Source organism: Apodemus sylvaticus, chromosome 11 (genome assembly GCF_947179515.1).
Source record: "Apodemus sylvaticus chromosome 11, mApoSyl1.1, whole genome shotgun sequence".
In the NCBI taxonomy this organism is placed as follows: domain Eukaryota; kingdom Metazoa; phylum Chordata; class Mammalia; order Rodentia; family Muridae; genus Apodemus; species Apodemus sylvaticus.
The window spans coordinates 1983570-2008539 of record NC_067482.1 but is presented as its reverse complement, the minus strand read 5'-3'; the positions used below and the strand labels follow the sequence as shown (position 1 = coordinate 2008539).

The 24970-nt window shown below is 40.7% G+C and overlaps 1 protein-coding gene across 13 annotated transcripts in view; it reads right to left on the bottom strand.

Annotated features, from left to right (window-relative positions):
- Evi5 (ecotropic viral integration site 5) overlaps nt 1–24970 on the bottom strand; it is a 161635-nt gene that overhangs the window by 122483 nt on the left and 14182 nt on the right. For 9 of the 13 annotated variants that reach the window (XM_052199134.1, XM_052199135.1, XM_052199133.1 and 6 more), the window contains exon 2: nt 1538–1767. In XM_052199134.1, the coding sequence (XP_052055094.1) occupies nt 1538–1767 (230 nt within the window). Of the gene's footprint in view, nt 1–1537; nt 1768–6328; nt 6350–11272; nt 11417–24970 lie in introns of those variants that run through there. The other 4 variants (XM_052199125.1, XM_052199127.1, XM_052199126.1 and 1 more) reach the window with 3 other exon arrangements.

Below are 24970 nucleotides of genomic sequence, written 5' to 3'. Positions count from 1 at the left end.
TATGATACTGATACTCATACACACACACACACACACACACACACAGGCAAATCACCTATACACACAAGACAAAATAAAAATAAATTTAAAAAAAAGAATTCTCAGATATACTAAAGCAAACAACATAAATTTGTAAGATCAGAGATAATCCAGGCATAATGGTGCCTGCCTTTACTCCTAGTCCTGGTAAGGCAGCAGCAGGTGGATGTCTGTGTTCAAAGCTACAGCACTACATAAACTGTGTGGCACACCACCTGTAGCACCAGCACTGACCAGATAAAGGCAGGAGAATAAGAAGTTCAAGAGACCCAGTCTCAGAAAAATGTTTGATCATAACTAAAGTGATGAAGATAACCCCAATTTATCCTAACTCCACTTTGGTCTGCTTAGCCACTTTCAGCCTTCTACCCTACAACAGTGACATCTGATTGACAACACATTTGGGATTTCCATGATCCTAGCCATGGTTCAGATATATTAAACAAAATGACATGAACATGAACTAAAATAATCAAAGAAGATATGGCAGGAGCAACTGGCTACCAGGTGGTAATGGCACACACCTTTGATCTCAATACTCAGGAGGCAGAGGCAGCTGGATCTCTTTGAGTTCAAAGCAAGCCTGATCTATAGATTGAGTTCCAGGACAACTAGAAATAGCAGTTTCTACAGAGACAAACCCTGTCTCAAGAAAACAAAACAAAGTAAAAAACGAGCTTAATCAAACTGTTAATTTTAAAAACATGTGAATAGTTTAACCAGAGTTACACATTAAAAACTATTAAAACTTACCCTTTACCCTTAAGCATTGTACCTTGACCAGACACAAAAAGCTACTGTTCCTTACTTTCTTCTGTAGATGATGGTCCCGAGACTCCTTGAACTCACTATATAGACCAATCTAGCCTCAAGCTCAGAGTTTGGCGCTGCCTTGAGTGCTAACATCACAGGAGTGCACCCAAACCCATCTCCAAAGAGTTCAAAATTTAACAACAGAGTAAACAGAATCTGGATTCCTAACGGAGGAAATAATTACTGTGACTCTCTTATGGGAATGGGATACCTTGGCTTCCATAGGATTTCTCACTCTAAAATAAAATCAGATACCTAGACTAGACTGAATTATTTTAACCAAAGGACGCTACTCAGAAAGTTTAAAATAAAAAGGATTGAGAACTCAGGTCAGTAAGGGGGTATCTGCCTAACATGCAAGGCCTAGGGGTTCACCCCCAGCTCTAAAAAATAAAAAAATTAAAAGGTAGTTTTTGCCCTAATAATTCATAAAATTCATGAAGGATTTAGAGAATCTAAAATGTTAAGAAAGGAATGGGATGTGCTATTACCTAAAGTATATCTTAGTCTTAAACGAACATGCTTGGGCAATGCCTGAAGGTGTCTGTTAGGTAATTCTGATAAACAATGGGCCAGAAACCAGGTAAGCCAAGAAGCAAGCGTTCTTAGTAGGAATGAATACTTAAGCTGGACTATGGTCTGGTTTGTATGATAATCAAGAAAAAGGTCCAGCAATTGCACTCACCTGTTTTGTTCCTCCAGCTTAGCCAGGAGTTGTAAGTCGTCTGGACTCAGCTTTGATGGGGAGGATGGTGACTGTGTTGGTGTAGACAGTGTGGTAGACGAGGATGTGGTGTGTGGTGAAACAGATGGACTTGCCACCTGACTGGCCATCTGACTGACTGTGTGCGACACCGTGTTCTTCACCCATGAGAGAGTAGAGCTCAGCTTTTCTGCCACCTTGTCTGTCGCCACCTAAGAGTAAGAACAGAAAGCATATTTTAGTTTTATTTTCAGTCATTACCACAAACTTGGTAAGCCTGCTAAGTTTTACTTAAAAATCACTGAGGTGATGGGGATTAAACCTGGTTTTGCTATTATTCTAACATCCAGACTTTGAAACTATTTATTTTAGATCTATTTGTTTATATTTTATGTCTGCCTACATGTATGTATTTATACCATACCCATGCCAATTGTCCTCAGAAGTCAGAAGACGGTGTCAGATGCTGAAACCAGAGTTACACACAGCTGTGAGTTGCCATGCAAATGCGAGGAACCAAACTCAGGTTCTCTAGAGGAATAGCAAGTGCTCTTAACTCACAAGCCACCTCTCCAGGCTGGGGACTGTTTATTTCTACTACAAGCTTCCAACGTCAACAAATCAGAGAGTGTTTTCCAAGCTATAAAGTGAAGCCTGGCATGATGGCACACACTTTAAATCCTAGCACTCAGGAGGCAGAAAGCAGTCTCCGTGAATTCAAGGCCAGCCTGACCTACACTCCTGGTTCCAGGAGCATCAGGACAACTAAGTGAAACCCTGTCTCCAAAATATCAAAAGAGGATGCTGTCTTACAAAATTTATATTTCACTAGCATATACCTTAAAAATCTATATAGTGCTTGGCTTCCTGATCGAGAATAAAAATGGGATCTCTCAGCTTCCAGCTCTGCCCTTCTGCTCATGATACCTTGCCATTTGTGAACTCCCCATTGAGAACTATAACCCAAAATGAACTTTCTTCTACTAAAAATAAAAAAATAAATAAAAGTATACATGCACACACTATTTGTGTACGTGCGATATATTCTATCAATATGTAAGTGCATTTTTCCTTCTTTGTAAAGGATATTCTTTATTGAGATTTTGGTAAAATATATATATATATATATATTTTACATACATATATATATATATATATAAAATGTAAAAGCCAAGCAAGGAATATCAGGATGGACGTCCTGAATAAGCAAGACTAACAAGACTCTGTGCGTGAGCGTGCACGTGCTCATATGCATGTGGTTTTTCAAGACAGGGTTTCTCTGTGTAGCCTTTACTGTCCTGGAACTCACTATGTACAGGGCCTCCAGATATCTGCCTCCCAAGTGCTGGGATTAAAGGCTTGTGCTACCACTGCCTGTCCTGTCCAACAAGACCTTTCATCAATCTATCTTCAAATACACTAAAGAGTACTTTCACATAAAGGTACCAACTTCGAAGGTACAAAATTAATTTAAATGGCTAAGAGAGTGGGAGGGGCTCAATGCAGAACTTCATAAATAGTTGACGCTGTTCAGAAATAGAGGTTCCCTACCAATAACCACAAGTAGCAACTATAAGACCCAAATGTTAAGACTTGGTTAAGGTTAAGTTTTGGGGAGGTTAGTCAGGGACCCTAATTAGGTAAAACTTTAAATCTGTTCTCTAAGAGACAACAAATTATGTATAATGTCTATACTGTTGCCATTAAGTATTCTAACTGCCTAAGTATACAACAAATTTTAGCCAAAAGAAAAAAGAAATGCAGGGCTGGAGAGATAGTTCAGTGGTTAATTAAGAGCACTGACTGCTCTTACCAAGGTCCTGAGTTCAATTCCCAGCAACTACATGGTGGCTCACAATCATCTGTAATGGGATCTGATTCCCTCTTCATTTCAGTGTGTCTGAAGACAGCTACAGAGTACTCATATACATAAGATAAATATTTTTAAAAAAAGAAATACAATCTCAAAGATAAGCACTTATGAAATAAGGTATAGCAGGAGCTTTGCTAAACATTTTTGTGCATGTATACATGCTTGCTACTCAAAGGAGCTGGTTAGTTCTATCCTTCTACCAAGTGGATTCCAGGCTTGGTAACAAGAACCTTTACCTGCTAAGCCATCTCACCAGCCCTAATAGATTTTCATAGGATTGTACTTTTAAAAAATTACCATTAAAAGAGTGGCAGGCTAGATGGCTCCACAGGTAAACACACTTGATCTTGCTGAGAATCAGAGCTTGATTCCCAAAACCACACAGGGTCATTTAACAATCTAGAGCCATGGTTCTCAACCTGGGAGTCGAATGACCCTTTCACAGGTCTCACCTTCAGAAACACAGATATTTGCATTACGATTCATAACAGTTGCAAAATGAAGTTGTGTGTGTTTGTGTGTGTGTGCGCGTGCGCACGCGTGCTACTTCAGCAATGAAGTAGCAACAAAATAATTTTATAACTGGGGGTCACTACAACCTAAAGAACTATATTAAAGGGTCACAACATTAGGAAGGTTAAGAACCACTCATCTAGAGTACCCAATAACCTCTGTGGCCTCCACAGGCACCTGCATCCATGTGGTGCACATATATATATACACAAACACATACACACATAAAATAAGTAAATTTTGCTGTTTTGTTTTTGAAACAGGGTCTCTTCTCTCCATTGCTTTGGCGATCCTGGAACTCACTACATAGATCAGGATGTACTCAAACTCACAGACATCCACCTGCCACTGCAGCCTGAGTGCTGGGGTTAAAGGCGTGCACTACCATACTTGAATAAGCAATGTTGCTTTAAAAAGACCTGTGGACTAGCAAGACGGCTCAGCCGTAAACATGCTCACAGATACCTCGAACCTGAGCTTGGTCTAGAACTCACAAAGATGGGAGGAGAGAACAGCTCCACAAAGCTGTCCTCTGTCCTCCACGTGTGTGCCATGGCCATGAGTGTAAACAAACACACACATTTACAATAATTAAAAAAAACAAAAACAAAACTTGTGAGATATATATAAAGATTACAAGCCAATATATACCTTTATAAAGATACATATATAAAGATTACAACTGTATGACCTTAAGATCTCAAATCTTATGTGATAGGGAGAAAAGCTTAAGCACTGTAAACTAGATTCTGAATTAACATGCCAGCCACCCTTAAGTTTATGTATAGTAATTCACACACAGCCATTAAAACACCAATGCATGCGTAAAAATCTGCTCTAGTACTCTCATCATGGATTGTCCAAAGCTGTAAAGTGGTGGGCTCTCCCCACATCCTATACTTCACCCTGGTGTGAAAATTCTATGTGGGAAAAGAATTCGTATGGAAAAAATATTCTAAGACATATTAAGCCATTCCACAAAGCAGTGGAGCATCCAAGACAACAAAGACTCAGCTGCAAGTACTGACTGGGCAAGGATTTTACCCCAGGCTACCTCCTACTTTTCTGAATCCCTCCCTGCTAGAATGTCTTTCCTTTTGAAATAGTATTACAGGAGAAGCCAGATGGCCCTGGATACTGAGGAGAAAGCCCCTTAGAAAAACAAGTAAGGTGAAATATGGAACCCAAGGAAAGAATCAAGGGCCGAGTATTTACTTAGAAGAACTAGTTCTAGAGCTGGAGAGACGGCTCAGAGGTGAAGAGCACTGGCTGCTCTTTCAGAGGTCCTGAGTTCAATTCCCAGCAACCACACAGTGGCTCATTACCAGCTGTAATGGGATCCAATGCCCTTTTCCGGTGTGTGTTAAGAGAGCAACAATGTGTTCATATTCGTAAATAAATAAATCAAAAACAAAAAACAAACAACTATGTCTACATATTAGAGAACTCCCAGCAGTTTCTCAATGTGTCACTTTGAGTGTGACCCGCCAGGTGGCTGCTGAGATGGGTCAGAATGAACCCAGCCAGGGAAGCCACCATGGAGTTAATAACTGTCAGTGAGGCTGCCTTTGAGGGACCAGTTGGGCAAGCTGCATGCCCTGCATCCAAAGAGGCACAGTGGGCATGACAACACCCACTGTGCAAACCCTGGCTCCCACAGGCAGGGTCTAATGACAGCTGCTCCAAGTCTGCTACCAGGTTCAAGTGTTTACCATGCAACCTAGTGACCTGAGTTCATCCCCAAGATTCCACCCTCAGCTACACGACACTATCTCAAAAAATACATGAAATTCTAAAATTGCTTTTAGTTTTGACTTTTTCATATCTTTACATTCAATTATATAATGTATCTTATCTTCCGAAAGTTTTAGGCTTTAGGCTTATACTATACTGCCTTTAATTACCTGCACTAGAAGCTCTGACCACTGACTTCACACTCCATCTCTGACTTCACACATCTTCAGCATTTCACATTAGCCTCTTAACCTACTTTCACTGCTTTTTTTCCCCAAAACATTCTCATTTTCTCTTGAAATTTCCGTATCCCCCTATTATTTTAGGATGTTTAGCATCCAGAATTTTTTATACTTCTAACTTTTATTATTTAAAATTTTTATTTAAATTTTTATTTTTCTAACTTTACAACACAAGTTATCCAGTGATAGACCTACTGGTTTCTAACTTAACTCTACTCTGGTCTGTGGGCACAAGTAAAAGAGCATCTCGTATCCCGGAATGTGGTGTGTCCTCCTAAGCTTAGAGGAATGTATTTTCTGCTATTGTCTTCACCCATCAATTACCCACTGCCAGTGTACTCAGCAGCAGGCACATGGAATGCAGATTCTCTGGTTCTGATGATGCCATTATGAAGAAATGAATGACTGTACCTTGTTATATAAAGTCTATCTTTATCCCTGGAAACTTCCGCTCAAGTCTGTTTTATCTGAAATTCATATAGCTACTTCAAATTTCTTTTATCAGCAAAGCCCAAAAAGCAAATAAAAAAGTAAGTGAGGCCCAGGCATGGTGGTATATACGATGTAATCCCAGCACTCTGGAAGTTGAGGTAGGAAGATTCCAAATTCGAGGCCAGCCTAGGGCTATATAAGATCTCATGCCAAAAAAAAAAAAAAAAAAAAAAGGAAAAAATTTACAAACATATATACTGAGGAGGGCAGGTATGAAAACATCTGATAGTTTCTGGTTCTATTTTGGTACTGGAGGGCACTTTCCATTCTTAGAAATACAAGTTTGTATATAAAAGGATGTGTTCCCTTCTGAAAAGAAGAGTTCTTCCAATAACTATTTTACTGAAATGTAAAGTCATATCAAGGCAATAAAGTTTTAAGTATATTATTTTGCATATATAGGTGCTTTGCCTGCATGTCTGTCTGTATACCATGTGCATGCCTGGTTCCCAGAGGCCAGAAGAGAGCATCTATTTCCTGGAACTGGAGTTACAGACTGTTATTAGCTGCATGTGGGTGCTGGGACCAAACCTGGGTCATCAGTAAGCATAGCCAGTGCTCTAAGGGGCTGAGCCATCTCTCCATACAAACAGAAGATAAAGCATGTTGCACTTTCACGACCTGTCTACTCAGGAGTCCTTTTACATCTTTTCCTGAAGAGCTTATTCTGGGAAGCTGTTAGTTCTAAACAGCACTTGTCCTGAGAGCTATTTGTACCCATATCACTTTTCTCTCCATCTCTAAGATACTTCTGGCTATATTCAATATTTTGAATTTAAGTATAGTAAAAATACAAATGAGTGCTTTTTCTTTGCTACTTGCTGTATGTCGCATAGTGTCCTTGCACTGTACATTAGCTATTATTCCTTAAGAAATAAAAATACTCAGAAAACATCTATATTGTCATCTAAACAAGATCTACTTAGGTGAGATGGCTCAACAAGCCAAAGCACTCAGCGTATAATCCTGATTACCTGAGCTTGATCACCAAAAAGCCAGATGCGGTGGCTTGAATCTGTAATCCCAACATTTGTCTTAGTCAGGGTTTCTATTCCTGCACAAACATCATGACCAAGAAGCAAGTTGGGGAGGAAAGGGTTTATTCAGCTTACAGTTCTGCATCGCTGTTCATCACAAAAGGAAGTCAGGACTGGAACTCAAGCAGGTCAGGAAGCAGGAGCTGATGCAGAGGCCATGGAGGGATGCTTCTTACTGGCTTGCTTACTTTGGCTTGCTCAGCCTGCTCTCTTATAGAACCCAAGAATACAGCCCAGAGATGGTACCACCCACAAGGGGCCCTCCCACTTGATCACTAATTGAGAAAATGCCCCACAGCTGGATCTCATGGAGACACTTCCCCAACTGAAACTCCTTTCTCTGTGATAACTCCAGCCTGTGTCAAGTTAACACACAAAACCAGCCAGTACAATTCCTAAAGCAAGATACACAACCAGGAGAACACCTGCAGCTCCAGTCCGGCCACCCTAGAGTACACAGAATAGCAGAAACAAGAAAGACCCTGCTTCAACATGGTGGATGCAGAGAAATAATTCCTGCACACTATATTCAGACTTCTACACATGTAACATTCATTCTCACACCAGCACTCACACGAGTCATATATACACACACACTTAAAATGTAATTAGAAAGTATATTGATTAAGGCTAGGTGGATACAGTTCAGTGATTTAGTGCTTGCCTAGTGTGTACCTAGAGGTTCTGAGTTCAACTCCCAACACTTAAAGGGGGGGAAATGCATCATGAGCTACAGAGAAACTATTTGTACTTTCCATAAATCCTCTTAATATAAAAGCAAATTACCTGAATAGGAGGCAATCAGTATCTTCTTGAAAATTTAAGATTATGATTATTAAATAGCACATTGTAATGAATGAACTTTGAACATCCTGTAAAGCTATCACACGTAACAATTTTTAAAGTGCTATATTCATTCACCAAAAAAAAAAACGTTAACATATAAACTTGGGTCATGGCTGATACACGGCCAACCTCTCCTGCTGTATGAAGAAGGATGTAAGGCAGGTATGGTGGAACCTGTAACCCCAGCACTCGGGAGGCTAAAATATAAAGATTCCAAGTTCAAAGCCTGAGCTACATACATAGCAAAATGCCTTTGAAAGCAAAGACAAAAATAAAAAAAATCATAAATGCAAAATATAAGCATGTATCATTACCACACACAGTGGAGGGGAAGCTACCAATTCTAACTCTGCATTTGCAGCCTATTTGTGTCTTCCACAGGTGGCCGGCATTCATTTTCTAGGACTGCCATAACACAAAGTGCCACAAACCAGGAGCTTAAAACACATGGACTCTTCTGTCTCACAGCTGTGGAGGGCAGACGTCCAAATGGGGCTGGGATGAAGCTCGGGAAAACAGTGTGTGTCCAGCATATGTGAGGCCTCGTCCCATCCCCAGCTTTGGGAATGAGAGGGTACAGAGATTTAATGACTTAAATTAGTCCACACAGAGACCAAGGAAAAGCCAAAGGAGATACTCTGGCTGACGGGCCAGCTGAGACACCAGCATTAACTCTCAACCATGCACGTGAAAACACTTCAAATCATCCAGGGTAGAAAGCACAGACTGCGAGGCCAGCCAGTCTCCTCAGTGGTCTATCTAAATCCCTGACTCACAGGAGATGTTCACACACCTCAATGATTATATGAAATCACTAAGTATCATGGTGATGTTATACAACTCTAGTAACTGGAACAGCATTGTGCTGTTATTAAATTAAAATATTAACAATGCTTAAAGCAAAACCAGAAAATTAAATTTTTCAACTATTAGTAAAGACTAATATGAAACTCGTTTTTAAGGAGACAGCAGATTCAAATATATAAAGGGGGAAAAATCTTTTTTACTTGCCTAAAGGTATGATAGGTACAAGAACCACATACTAAAAAAATCAGGAATTAGAATCTCAGACCCAAAAAACTATATTAAAGTCTGGAGGCCTGAAAATAGCTCTTAATTAAGAACGTGTGATGTGCCGGGCAGTGGTGGCACACTCCTGTAATCCCAGCACTCTGGGAGGCAGAGGCAGGTGGATTTCTGAGTTTGAGGCCAGCCTGGTCTACAGAGTGAGTTCCAGGACAGCCAGGGCTATACAGAGAAACCCTGTCTTGAAAAAACCAAACCCAAAAAAACAAAACAAAACAAAAAAGATAGTGTGATGCTTTGAATAGGAATGGTCCCCATAGACTCCTATATTCAAATTATTGGTCATGGGAGTGGTACTATTAGGTGTAGCCTTGTTGAAGGAGGTGTGTCACTGGAAGCCGGCTTTGAGGTCCCCTATGCTTAAGCTCTACCCTCTATGGAATCTAGCCTCCTGGCTATTCAGATCAAGATGTAGAACTCTAAGCTCCTTCTCCAATACCATGTCTGCCTGCATGCTATCATGCTTCCTGTCACGATAATAATGGACTGAAACTCTGAAATTATAAGCCAGCCCCAATTAAATGTTTTCCTTTTTAAGAGCTGCCTTGCTCATGGTGTCTCTTCAAAGCAATAAAACTCAAACTAAGACAAGAAAAACGTGGGCTGGAGAGATCGTTCAGCGGTTAAAGCACTGGCTGGTCTTCCATAGGATTCAGGTTCAACCCCTAGCAAACACATGGAAGCTCACAACTGTCTGAACTCTAGTTCCAAGGAACTGACACCTTCTTCTGGCCTCCTTGGGCACCAGGACACATGAGGTGCAGACATAAATGCAGGCAAAACACCTACACACAAATCTTTTTTTACAAATTTTAAAACATATGAAAAACTTACTAATTTCTAACTCAAGAGTCAGAATGCAAATAAATTTTCAATACAAAGGTCAATTACATGATTATATCACTGTTACTAAAATGATATTTTGATTATCATGCTAAAACTATGCCAAGAAGCCTTTTGCTTAAGTAGGCTACTTTCTTGAAATCACAAATCTTGTCATATATATATGTGTATATATATATATATGTAAAAAATACGATTCTGTCATAATTATTTCTATTTTCAGTAAGACCAATTATTGAAACAGGCTAAAATATTCAGTAAAGAAAGGAGTAAGAGCTCTTAGGTCAGTGGCAAACAATTCCTAATTAAATTAAATGTGGAAAATTAGTTCACATCCATTAAAAGAATGAAATGCAAATAGATTCTAGAGCATGGATTAACCCTGAAACAGTACAAAATTGAAGAAGTGGAATCCAGACCACACAATATGACTCCATTTGAATGAAATGCCCACTGTAGAGATGTGTGTAGACAGAAGAGACTGGTGAGGGAGAACTGACAACAGCAGAAGAGCAGAGCAGCAAACAGTGTAACAGTGTCAACTCTGAGGTGACAGGAATTGTTTTAAAATTGACTATGACAATAGTTGCATGTATGAACAAACATACTATGAACAAAGTCACTGAGTCATACTTTTAGGTCAGCAGTTCTCAACTTGTAGGTCATGACCCCCTTGAAGGTTGACTGACCCTTTTTACAGGGGTCCCCTAATAACATTGGAAAACACAGATATTTACAATTCATAACAGCAGCAAAATGACAGTTATAAAGTAGCAATAAAAATAATTTTATGGCTAGGGGTCCCCACAATATGAGGAGTTAAAGGGTCACAGCATCAGGAAGGTTGAAAAACCACTGCTTTAGGTAAATGATTAGGAAGGTGTACACTATTTTCTTTTGAGATTCAATAAAAACATTTACTCAAGAGGGAACCAATCACAGAACTAAAGGAATGATACCACCAAAGTTCAATCTGGTAAACCAATGAGTTTATTAGAGTTATTCACGAGATATGTAAGGGCAGGGACAGGGACAACTCAAAGACAGCTACATCACCAAGAGCAGGAACCCTGGAGTTCAGTACACTAAGCAGAGAGCTCAACAGGTCAGAAAATCTCTCCTTCAGGCAGGTCTGAGTCTCTTCCAGGCAGCAGGCTAGACTGTTCTCCTCGGGAGTTCTTACTGTTTATGTAACCTTGGGGGAAAGGAGGAGAAACAGATAGACCATTTGAATCTGGTCAGTTTCAGGGACTTCCTGTGACTTATGAGTTGCCTGTAGTTCTATGTTTGGGCTAAGGCCCCATAAAATTTCCATCTTTCATATTAATATATCTTTTGATGTCATCCTTGTTCAGGTCTTCTTTAGGCAGTCATGCTGGTGAGACCTCATGCGTTTCATGATGTCTACTCTGACATTTCTAGGAACTAAATGTGACAGCAAATTCCCTAATCCTCTGGTTCTTACACTCTTCTGCTTTCTTCCACTAAGATTCTCAATTTCTTTCACGATGATTCTGTACCTAACTCCTTAGGTACAGGAGTTAGGGTCTATCAATTGAGACTGGGTACTACAGAGGTCAGCCCTGAAATCATATGTTACAGGAAACTGTACAGACTGAGCAGATTTATGTATCTAGAAATACACACACACACACACAGAAAGAGAGAAGGGGGGAGAGAGAGAGAGAGAGAGAGAGAGAGAGAGAGAGAGAGAGAGAGAGAGAGAGAGAGAGAGAGAGGAGAGAGAGAACAACAATTAAAGAAATAGAGGCCATAAATTTGAGAGCAGGGGAATATATAGGAAGGATCAAAGAGAGAAAACCAAAGGAAGTAATTACATTTTACTTTCAAACACTAAAAAGAACTAACAAAAATAATAATAATAATAAAATAAATAATAATAATGATGATGATGATAATAAACATGAGTAAAACAATCCCCCTAAAAGGCAAACACCACTAAACACTGCTCTCGTTGCTCTCAAGATTTTTCTTCAGATACTGCTCTCCTGTATTTTAGACTCTAGAACTGTGTGTATGTGGGGGGTACATATTGTCTGAATTAAGGACAGGTGTATGTGCACACGTGTGCATGTACACTGGAGCCAGAGATTTCCTATCACTGTCCATCTTGTTTGAGGCAGGGTCTATTCCTAAACCCAGAGCTCACCTAGTGTACACACTGGCAAGTCAGCATGCTCCATGGAAGCACCTTTCCTTCCTCCCCACCCCATCCCACCCCATGCTGGAGTCACAGGTGGATGCAACCACACACATTCTAGGATGACTCTGGGATCTGAACTCTGATCCTTGCACAGTTGCAGGCACTTTGCCGTTAAGCTTGTTTGGGATTTGTTTTTGTCAGTGTGCTGGCTTAATACACAAACTAGAGTTACCTGAAAGGAGGAAACCTTGAATGAGAAAATGCTTCCGTAAGATCTGGCTATAAGGCATTTTCTTAACTAATAATTGATGAGGGAGGGCCCAATCCATTGTGGGTGGTGCTGTCCTTGGGCTGAGGATCCTGGGTCCACAAGAAAGCAGGCTGAGCCAGTAAAACAACACCCTCTCTATACACTCTGCATCAGCTCCTGCCTCCAGGTCCTGCTCTGTGTGAGTTTACATCCTGACCTCCTTTGATAATGAACAGTGTGATATGGAAGTGTAAACAAAATAAACCTTTTCCTCTCCAACTTATTTTTTGTTTTTGTTTTAGTCATGGTGCTTTTTCCTAACAAAAGAAACCCTAACTAGCATGGTCAGTCTCACTATGTACCCCATTATAGCCTGAAACGTAATCCTCCTGCCTCTGCTTTCTAAGTGTTGGAATTATAGGTGTGCATAACTAGACCAGATGCGATGCCATGTATCATAAAATTACTCTTTGTGTTATGATTGTCCTGTTACAATTTTTAACTTGCTTTGTAATTTTTCTTTCCTCCCTTTCCTATTTCGTAGCATGTAGTCACTCTGAAAGGCAGCTATACACTACTACTGTTTTTAATTAGTAAAGATTAACTGTACAGAGGGGTTTATTATAACAAATATACATATGTACAATGATCATATCTACCCCCTCTTTTATAATTTTTTGGGGGTTTTTTTGGATTTGGTTTTTTTGAGACAGGGTTTCTCTGTGTAGCCCTGGCTGTCCTGGAACTCACTCTGCAGACCAGGCTGGCCTCGAACTCAGAAATCCACCTGCCTCTGCCTCCTAGAGTGCTGGGATTACAGGCCACCACCGCCCGGTGTATAGTTTTTTTAACAATTTATTTTATATGTAAGTGTTTTACCTGCATGTATGTATATCACATGTGTGCCTTGTGCCCAGAGGTCAGAAAAAGCAGGTGTCAGATCATAACATAACTGTGACCCACCATGCTGGTGCTGAGAACTAAACCCAGGTCATCCACAGGAATAACAGGAGCCTGAACTGCTGAGCAATCTCTCCAGCCTTCAAGTACATCCTTTCTCCACATTTCTCCCTTCCAGTTTAGTTTGTCTTCCTACTCAGATTCCAACTTTGGGGGCTATAGGGGAGTTGTCTTGATTTTTTGTTTTGTTTTGGGTTTTTTGTTTGTTTTTTTTTAATTTTTTTTATTGAGTATCTTCTTCATTTACATTGCCAATGGAAAAACCTTTCCCAATTCCCCCCTCCCCAAAGCCCCCCTCCCCAAAGATTCCCTACCCCTCCTCCCACGCGCTGCCTCCATGTATATGGCCTTCTACCGGAAACACTCCCACCCACCCACACCCCCGTCCGTTTCCCTTTGTTGGGGCCTTTATTGAGCCTTTATCTGACCAAAGACCACTCCTCCCACTGATGCCCAACAAGACATTCCTCTGTCACACTTTTGGCTGTGTGTACCCCTTGGTTGATGGTTCAGTCCCTGGGAGTCTTGGGGTGTCTGGGTGTCCGAAGTCATTGTTCTTCCCATGGGGCTGTAAACCCCTTCAGCTCCTCCGGACCACCCTTCCAGATCCTCTGTTGGGGACCCCAAGCCCAGTCCAATAGTTGGTTGCTAGTTTCTGCCTCTGTATTTGTAGGGTTCTGGCAGGGCCCCTCTGGAGCCATGGCATGCTCCTTTTGGTACACGCTTCTTGTCATAGTGACGGGGTTTGGTGACTGTTTATAGGATGAATCCCCAGGTAGGGCAGTCTCTGTGTGGCCTTTACTTCAGGCCACACATTGCCTCCCTTATTGCTCTTATGAGTATTATGTTCCCTTTCTCAGTGGAACCATAGCACCTTCACTTAAGTCCTCCTTCTTGAGCTTCCTGTGCTGGGTGAATTGTAAATTGATTTTGAGATTTTGGACTAGCATGGAGTGCATACCATGTGCGTTCTTGTGTGACTGGGTTACCTGGCTCAGGATGACACTTTCTAGTTCCATCCATTCGCCTAAGAATTTCATGAATTCATTGTTTTTAAGAGCTGAATAGTACTCCATTGTGTATATATACCACAGTTTCTGTATCCATTCCTCCATTGAGGGACATCTGGGTTCTTTCCAGCTTCTGGCTATTATAAATAAGGCAGCTATGAACATAGTGGAGCATGTGTCCTTATTACATGTAGGAGCACTTTCTGGGTATATGCTCAGGAGTGGTATAGCTGGGTCCACAGGTAGTACTATGTCTAATTTTCTGAGGAATCATCAAACTGATTTCCAGAGTGGTTTTACCAGCTTGCAATTCCACCAACAATGGAGGAGTGTTCCTCTTTCCCCACATCCTCTCCAACATCTGCTGTCCCCTGAGTTTTTCATCTTAGCCATTCTGACTAGTGTAAGGTGGAATCTCAGTATTGTTTTGATTTGTATTTCCCTGATAACTAAGGATGCTGAACATTTCTTTAGGTGCTTTAGAGCCATTTGAGTTTCCTCAGTTGAGAATTCCCTGTTTAGCTCTGTACCCCATTTTTAATAGGGTTATTTGATTCTCTGGAGACTAAGTTCTTGAGTTCTTTGTATACGTTGGATATTAGCCCTCTATCAGATGTAGGGTTAGTAAAGATCTTTTCCCAATTTGTTGGCTGCCATTTTGTCCTATGGACTATGTCCTTTGCCTTACAGAAGCTTTGCAGTTTTATGAGGTCCCATTTGTCCTGTTCTTAGAGCATAAGACATTGGTGTTCTATTCAGAAACTTTTCCCCTATGCCCATGTGTTCGAGGTTTGTCCCCACTTTCTCCTCTATAAGCTTCAGTGTGTCTGATTTTATGCGTAGATCTTTGATCCACTTGGACTTGAGCTTTGTATACGGAGATAAGAATGGGTCAATTTGCATTTTTCTGCATGCAGATCTCCAGTTGATTCAGCACCATTTGTTAAAAATGCTGTCTTTTTTCCACTGGATGTTTTTAGCTCCTTTGTCAAATATCAAGTGACCATACGTGTGGAGTGTTTTCTGGGTCTTCAGTTCTATTCCATTGATCTTCCTGCCTGTATGCATACTAATACCAAACAGTTTTTATCACTATCACTCTGTAGTAGAGCTTGAGGTCAGGGATGGTGATTCCCCCAGAATATCTTTTGTTGTGGAGAATAGTTTTTGCTATCCTGGGTTTTTTGTTATTCCAGATGAATTTGAGAATTGCTCTTTCTAGATCTATGAAGAATTGATTTGGAATTTTGATGGGGATTGCATTAAATCTGTAGATTGCTTTCGGCAAGATGGCCATTTTTACTATATTGATCCTGCCAATCCATTAACATGGGAGATCTTTCCATCTGAGACTTTCTCCAATTTCTTTCTTTAGAGGCTTAAAGTTCTTGTCAAATAGACCCTTCACTTGCTTAGTCAGGGTCAGGTATGAAATTTTATTTGGGACTATTGTGAAGGGTGTCATTTCCCTAATTTCTTTCTCATCTTGTTTATCCTTTGAGTAGAGGAAGGCTACTGATTTGCTTGAGTTAATTTTATATCCAGCCACTTTGCTGAAGTTGTTTATCAGCTTTATGAGTTCTCTGGTGGAAGTCTTGGGGTCGCTTATGTATACTATCATATCATCTTCAAATAGTGATAGTTTGACTTCTTCCTTTTCAATTTTTATACCTTTGACCTCTTTTTGCTGCCTGATTGCTCTGGCTAGGACTTCAAGTACTATATTGAATAGATAGGGAGAGAGTGAGCAGCCTTCTCTGGTCCCCAATTTTAGTGGGATTGCCTCAAGTTTGTCTCCATTTAGTTTGACGTTGGCTACTGGTTTACAGTATATTGCTTTCACTATGTTTAGGTATGGGCCTTGGATTCTTTTGTTTGTTTTAAGACAGTCAATCCATGTAGCTCTGGCTGTCTTGGAACTATATAGACCAGGCTGGCTTCAAATCATAGAGATATACGAGATGTACCTGTCTCTGTCTCCCAAATGCTGCTATTACAGGCCTGTGCCACCATGCCTATGTTTGTTTGGAGGGAGAGGCTGGGAGAGGGGAAGAGGGAAGAGAGACTCGTGTATTTGAGTGCTTGGTTCCCAGATGGTAGACTACTAAGATATATGCCTACATCTGTTTAATGATGTCCTCTGTTACTTAACATAATGACCTCCAGGTTATAACCACTTTTCTGGAGACAACATGACTGCATTCTTCTTTATTGATAAATAAAACCCCATTGCTTATATAGCACATTTTCATTATTCAGTTGTCGTAGTCGCTGTTGTATTGCTATGAAGAGACACTATGGCCAAGGCAACTTATAAAAGAAAACATGTAATTGGGGGCTTATTTACAATTTCAGAGGGTGCGTCCATCACCACCATGGTGGTACAGTTAACAGATAGGCAGGCATGGCACTGGAGCAGCAGCTGAAAGCTTGCATCAGATCCAAAGCAGGAAAGGGAGAAGTGGGGGGAGGGAAAGAGAAGAAGAGAGGGGAAGAAAGGAAGAGGGAGAGAGGGAGGATAGAAGAGGAAGGGAAGGAAGAAAAGAGAGGGAGAGAGAAGAGAGGAGAGAGACAGACATCTGAGTGCTTCGTTCCCAGTTGGTTAACTCCTGGGATAGTTTGGAAGTATGTATCCTTCTTAAAGTAGGGGTGCCCATGTTGGACAAGGTGTGTCAGTGGGAGTGGGCTGTCAGTTTTGAAAAGCCTATTCCAGTCCCAGTCTCTCTCTACCTGCTCAGGGCCAAGATATAAAGCTCTCCTCTACTTCTCCAGCACCATGCCTGCCTACAAGCTGCCATGTTCCCTGTCTTAATGATAATGGACTAAGCCTTTGGAACTGTAAATAAATTCCCAACTAAATATTTTCCATTATAAGAGTTGCCTTAAACATAGTGTCTCTTCACAGCAATAGAAATCCTAAGGAACATCCCCAAAACAGTTCTACCAGCTAGGAACCATCAAATATTTGATCCTATAAAGGCTATTCTCACTCAAACCATCATATTCCACCCCGCTCCCATGGGCTTACAGACATACATAGTGCAAAATGCATTTAATCCAATGTCAAAAGTCCCGTAGTTCTTTCACAGTCTCAACATTGTTTCAAAGTCCAAAAACCAAAGTACTGTCTGAAACTCAAAGCAATCTCTTAGCTGTAACCCCCTTGTAAACTCAAAAAGCAAATTACACACTTCCGACATACAGTGGCACAGAATATACAGTATTATTCCAAAGGGGATGAGACGGGACATAATGAGCAAATACTGGACCAAAGCACAACTGAAGCGTGGCAGGCTAAGCTCCACCTCCTGTAACTCCTCCCGTGCTGACTGCTACACACTTTTCTGTTGGTTCCACTTCCTTTATGCAGCAGTCCCTGGCAGACATTCCAAAGCTCTGGCATCACCAATATCTCTACTTTCCTCTTATAAGCAGCATGGTCAGGCCTACCTCAGAAATACCCCGGGTCCCTGGTACCAACGCCTGTCTATCTTAGCTACTTTTCTACTTTATAAAGGATACTATGACCAAGACAATGTAAAATACTACATAAACAAGCACAGGGTTTGCAAGACACACTAAAGTGCATGCAGCTCAAGTCACAGGTTATGCCTCACTGAACTGATTCTTAATTTCTAGAAAGGCATATGACCGATTTTTTTCACCTTTCTCCATATAAATAACATTTATCTGAAAAGGCGCAATCCTTTACAGTTACATATAAGCCTCCTGAAATAGCTGAAGAAATGTTATATAGGATCTACTGTGAAATATCACTTTAAAATGAGGAATGGTAATATGGTAAGGGCACTTGCCAAGCCTGACAACCTAGTTCAATCTCTGGGACTCATACTAGGAGAAAACAGACTGCTGTGTGTTGTCCTCTAAACTTTTTATACCTTCCATGACACACACAAGCCTATGTGCATACACATAACACAAGCAAAAAAGCAAAAAAGAAAAAAGAAAAAAGAAAAAAAAAAAGAAAAACAGCATACACAAAGGCATTGAGGAAACAAAAATTGTGCTGGGCTGAACAGCAGTTCCAGAGTCAGGAATGTTGGTGCACACCTGTGACCCCAAGCCCATGGGAGACAGAGGCAAGGAGGGTCTCAGGTCTCAGGTCTCAGAATTACATAGAAAGACACTATCTCAAAGCAATAAGGGATGGAGCCAGGCACTGGTGGCACACACCTTTAATCCCAGCACTCGGGCAGCAGAGGCAGGTACATCTCTGAGTTAGAGATCAGCCTGATCTACAGCATGAGTTCTAGGACAGCCAGGGCTACACAGAGAAACCCTGTGACAAAAAACAAAACAAACTAAATGTAAGATGAGGCACAAATGCCAAGAGCCTATAACTACTAAAAATTATATATTGTTACAACAGTATTATAAATACAATAATAATTACTATAACTACTTAAATCTTTCTAGTAGCTACATTTTTATAAAGTAAAAGCAGGTTACATATAGCTTAATATAGCCAAATAGTTATTTCAATAAATAAATGAATATGATAACATTTTTTAATACTAAATCTGAAAGTCAACATGTATGTAACACTTACATAACATGTCAATTCAAACCAACCAAGGATCAAGCACTCAAGAGTTTACAGGCTTTATCTGGCTAGTGACATCTGTATTGAAAAATCTAGGTTACAAACAAGGCTAAAAGTACTAGCTTAAAGGGAAATGTAAGAGGAAACTGAAAATATCAGAGATCAAATCTTGAAGATGATAGTAGAAAGGACTCTGATATCTATCTAGAGTGTAACTGGAAACCACTCAAGATTTAAACATGGGGAGACCATGATTTTAATTTGCTTTATGAGAATAATGAATACAAAAGGTACATTTATAGGGAGGGACGATCAGACAATAGAGAGACTAAGCAGGTGACTACTAAATCTAAGTGAAGAGCAGTTTGATTTAGGCTTGTGAGGGGACAACAGAGACCAACACAGATGTAAGTAAGACGCTACTGCAAAATGACTTTCTGATCAAACAGATCTAGAATACAGGAGGAGGACAATTCAAAGATAAAATCTGCCCTGACTTGAGCAACTGGAGCTACCATTTCCTGAAACTAGAAAAACCACTTGTCTTAGGGTTTTATGGCTTTGAACAGACAACATGACCAAGGCAACTCTTAAGAACAATATTTAGCCGGGCGGTGGTGGCGCACACCTGTAATACCAGCACTTTGGGAGACAGAGGCAGGCGCATTTCTGAGTTCGAGGCCAGCCTGGACTACAGAGTGAGTTCCAGGACAGCCAGGGCTTATACAGAGAAACCCTGCCTCGAAAAAAACCAAGTCAAAAAAAACAAAAAAAAAAACAAACAAACAAACAAAAAAAACCCAGTATTTAATTGGAGCTAGCTTACAGGTTCAGAGGTTCAGTCCATTATCATCAAAAGACCTACATGGATATACTTAAATAAACATATATATTCATAAGCATAATACTGTTATTTGTGATTTTTGCTTTGTTTTGATTCTTTTGTTTGGGACAGAATCTCATATATCCCAGGATGGCCTTCAAGTCATGATCCTCCACCCCACCCTCCCTTCCAGAGTGCTGGGCTATAGGAATGCACCATCACTGGGCACATGCCTTTAATCCCAGCATTTGGGAGGCAGAGGCAGGCGGATTTCTGAGTCCAGCCTGGTCTACAGAGTGAGTTCCAGGACAGCCAGGGCCACACAGAGAAACCCTGTCCCGGGGGTTGAGGGGGGGATATCTTACATAAAATAAATGAGTATTTTCAAATATATTACTGCTCAATAAAAGCATATGTATTAATATAACTGTAATACTACCATCAAGACGAATCATTCACACACACATACACATTTAGGTTCACTCAGAAACTGTGCACAATAAAACAGTTACCCAGGAAAGTAGCAGTTTGTTACAGTCAATCACAGAAATGGCAATGGGGAAGAGAATACATTAGAACAAAGCATTTAAGTAATTAATCATAGAGTTTTATGACATGTGTGATGGTTATGTCAACCTGACAGAATGTAGAATCACCTAGGAGTTAGGCTTCTGTGGTGACCTGTGAGGAACTATCTGTGATTGGGCTAGCCTCTGGACAAACATGCCTTGAACTGGATATAAAAACAAGCTAGCCAAGCTTGTGCATTTGTAAATCTCCACTATGACTGTACATGAAATGTGACCAAAATGAATTCTTCCTTAAGTTGCTTTAGTTGGGTATTTTCTCAAGCAGTGAAAAAAATAACCAAAACAATATAAACAAAAGAATGGAAAATTTTAGCCTCAGTCAGAAGAAAAATTATGAACTTGTCTCAAGTCCTTAAAGGAGACAGACTTTATTTTTAAGAAAGTGTGTGCGCGCGTGTGTGTGTGTGTATGTGTGTTTAAAACATCTAAGACAATGAACTGGTACAACAGTAAAAGCATTTGCCTGAAAACCTGGTGGTACACACCTTTGATCCCAGTTCTGAGGAGGTAGAAGCAGGCAGACTTGGAAACACAGTCTGTTTCCAAGATTTGCCATGCCAGACAAAAACTTTATTTCCTGGGGTCTTTCCCTAACACTTGAGAAATCTATTAATCTATTTCCTGACTAAGAACGCCTATTCTAGCTATTTCATATACACAGAACTATGTAGTACTCTCCCTTTATATCCAGCTCTTTAGTCAATATGTTTTGAAGGCCAGTCTATGGATTGAGGCTTCGTTCCCTTCTTGGGCAGGACAATACTCACATCCATACACACACCCATGCTTTATGTGCACGGTCAGCTGCTGGAGTCAGGCCGGCCTTTCTAGCTCTTGGTTCTATGGCATACTAGGTACCAGGTACCAAACTGACTTCTTACAGTTCCAGCACAAGTTGCTAAGCACAATTACAACAGCTCCATAGAATTTAAGTCTCTGAGTTTAAGTTTCAGTATTATTTACATCCTTAACTGTTCCAATGTACTTGAACAAACAGATACGTATTATTTCCATACATGAGAACGTGATTCTTATAGAGTCCTTCATCATGTCAAGGCAGCTTTATTTCCAGTCTTATAAGATATTTAGGGCCCAGAGAGAGGACGAAGAGCACAAACAGCTCTTCCACAGGACCGATTCAGGTCTCAGCACCAACATGGCAGCTCACAACCATTTGTAACTCCAGTTCCAGGGAACCCAATGCATTCGTTTGGTCTCCAGAAGCACCAGGCACATAGGTGATGACATATACACAAGCAAAACACCCATCCACACACATAAAAGTTTAAATATATATACTTTTAAAAAAAAAGTAAAAAAATCATGATAATCACCATATTGATGCGATCATAGCATCAGGTTAGCAGCACACCTGAAAAAGAAGCTGAGCTAAATAACTGGTTCTAATTTTTTTTCTGTTTTGGCCAAAGTGAAGACACTACTTCATCCTCCACAAAACCTTACACAGTACCTAGTCTACACTAGGCAACAACAAAAGTTCACAAGCAAGAAAGAATAGACGAGCCGGGCTGTGGTGGCAGCAGAAACCTTTAATCCTAGCACTTGGGAGGCAGAGGCAGGCAGATTTCTGAGTTCAAGGCCAGCCTGGTCTACAGAGTGAGTTCCAGGACAGGCATAGCTACACAGAAAAATCCTGTCTCGAAAAAAACAAGAGAAAAGAAGAGAAAAGGAGGGGAGGGGAGAGGAGGGGAGGGGAGAGAAGAGATGGATAATTCTGTACACCTCTGAACTACCTACGATCTATGTTACATTTTTTTTAAATATTGATATTTGAAATCTAAAACTGACAATTTTGTGTCTCAGGTTTGTCAGTCTCTGAGGATTCATAAACTTAAGCAGAAATTGGCAGGTTGTAAATGTATTTAAGGGTCATTATGCTACATTTCTGATGGCTCCACAGAGGATGCTGCACAGAGCTCCCCCTAGAGCACACACGCTATTAATACAGCCATTGGTTTCTACCTGTACACATTACTATGTCTCTTCAAGGTGCTCAAGACTTTGAAAAAACAAACAAAAAAAAACTTCATAGTTACTGGGCAGTGATCTCCTTTGATCCCAGAACTTGAGAGGTAGATAGATCTTTGTGAGTTTGAGACCAGACTGATCTACAGAGTGAGTTCCAGAACAGCCAGGGCTATACAGAGAAACCCTGTCTAGAAAAAGACAAGAAAAAAAATATACAAAAACCCCTTGATACTCAAATAACCCACATATACACACTCAACACTGGATTTATGTTTGGTATATATGTATTACCTACCTTCTTTCAATCTTTTTGGGGTTTTTTGTTTTTGTTTTTTGGGGGGATTTCGTTTTTTCTAGACAGGGTTTCTTTGTGTAGCCCTGGCTGTCCTGGAACTCACTCTGTAGACCAGGCTAGCATTGAACTCAGAAATCTGTCGGCCTCTGCCTCCCAGAGTGCTGGGATTACAGGCGTGCGCCACCACCACCCGACAATCTTTTGTTTTCTTGAGACAGGGTCTTGCTCTTAGCCCAGGCTAAACTCCCACCAAAAAGTCCTCCAATACATGTGACAAAGCACAGGCGCGCGCACACGCGCATATATACACACACACCACACAATGTAACTTAAAATTTTACAAAGAATTAGTGTGGTTAATAATGGGAACTAATACTTTCTATATAAACAAGCAGCAACATGTCCCATGTCAGAAGCATTATCAGTACATGGAATGGAGGGGGTTGGTTGTTTTATGTCTTATTTGCAATATTACAAACTGAGAATATAAGTTTTGAATCAGCCTGTAAATATACACAAAAAAGAACTTTAAAACTGGGACTGCAAAGATGGTTCAGCACTTAAGAAGACCAGTTGCTCTTCCAGAGGTTCTGAGTTCAATTCCCAGCAATGACACGGAGGTTCACAACAATCTGTAATGAGTTCTGATGCCCTCTTCTGGCCTGCAGGTGCACATGCAGATAGAACAGGTGTATATGTAGATAGAGTACATAAATAAATCTTTAAAAAAGAATTGAAACTATGTCTTTCAGAGCCAACAGGTACATACAGTTCAGTGTAGAGCACATCCCTAGGTTGAAACTATGCCTGTCGCTTATATAAGTTAACAACTACCTGAGAGCCGGGTGGTGGTGGTGCAGGCCTGTGATCCCAGCATTTGGGAGGCAGAGGCAGGCAGATTTCTGAGTTCAAGGCCAGCCTGGTCTATAGAGTGAGCTCCAGGACAGCCAAGGCTACACAGAGAAACCCGGTCTCGAAAAAAAACCAACAACAACAACAACAAAAAAAAAAAAGCCTGAGAAATGGAACGTAACAATACAACAGCACTGGGGAAAAAAAATCTAAAAATTCATAGAAAATGTGGAGAAAGGGAAAAACAAGAAACAACACAAAAGTGAAAGTTCCTTTCCTTCGCGTCACTGTGAAGCTAAAGTTCAGAAAAGCAAAACTTGCCTGGGACAGCTCTACTGCTGCCTCCACATTCATCTATCAGCATCACCACGTGCTGGCCCTCAGACAAGACTTGACATTCACGGCCTATTTATTCCTCACTAAGGTCGGCTTTCTGAAGCATGCGAAGCTCAACAACTCCCCACAACACGACTTAGCTAATAAATGCTTGAGCACCTAATGCCAGCCCTGAAATAGATCTAGCCAACTGTAAGACACTGATAAGGTCAGCTATAATTTTAAGAAATAAAAACAAAATCATGTCATGCCTGTGAATACCGTTCAACTGAGACCTTTTTAGAAATTTCAATTAAAATACTGGGATGGACAAACTAGAAAATGGGATTATTTCCATCTTGCAGGGAAACTCCTTTAGACAATTCAAAACAGCTTCAGGAAGTCCCTAAAACTGACCAGATTCAGAGTCATCCTCAAACAAGACAAGCTGAAATGAATGCTAAGGCAGACCAGAACAGCTGCCTGGAAGAAGCAGAAACCAGCCCACCTGCTAGAAGAGCTTTAGAATGAGTCACCTGCCAACCTGTTGAGCCTCCTCCAGGGTCCCAGCTTCTGTGAGCTGTCGCCTGTGCAGGGTCTGCTTTGCCTTTGATTGCTTCTGCTCCTGTAAGTCACTTCTCACCAACATCCCTCTAATAATCCCAATAAAATGCACTGGATCACCATCTGACTTTGGTGGTTGTAAAGACTCTATTAAGCACCACCTGTCAATAAAAAGCCTATGGCCAATGAGGTGAGGCAGGAATAGAAGGTGGGACATCCCTCGGAGATAGAGGAATTCTGAGACAAGAGTGAGGCTCTGGAGACTCACCCCAAATGAAGGAGCCTGTCACATGAAACTGAGAAGAGGTGACCAACCATGTGGTGGGACTCAGAATAGAATAAATGGATAATTTAGTTACAAGCTAGCTGGGGA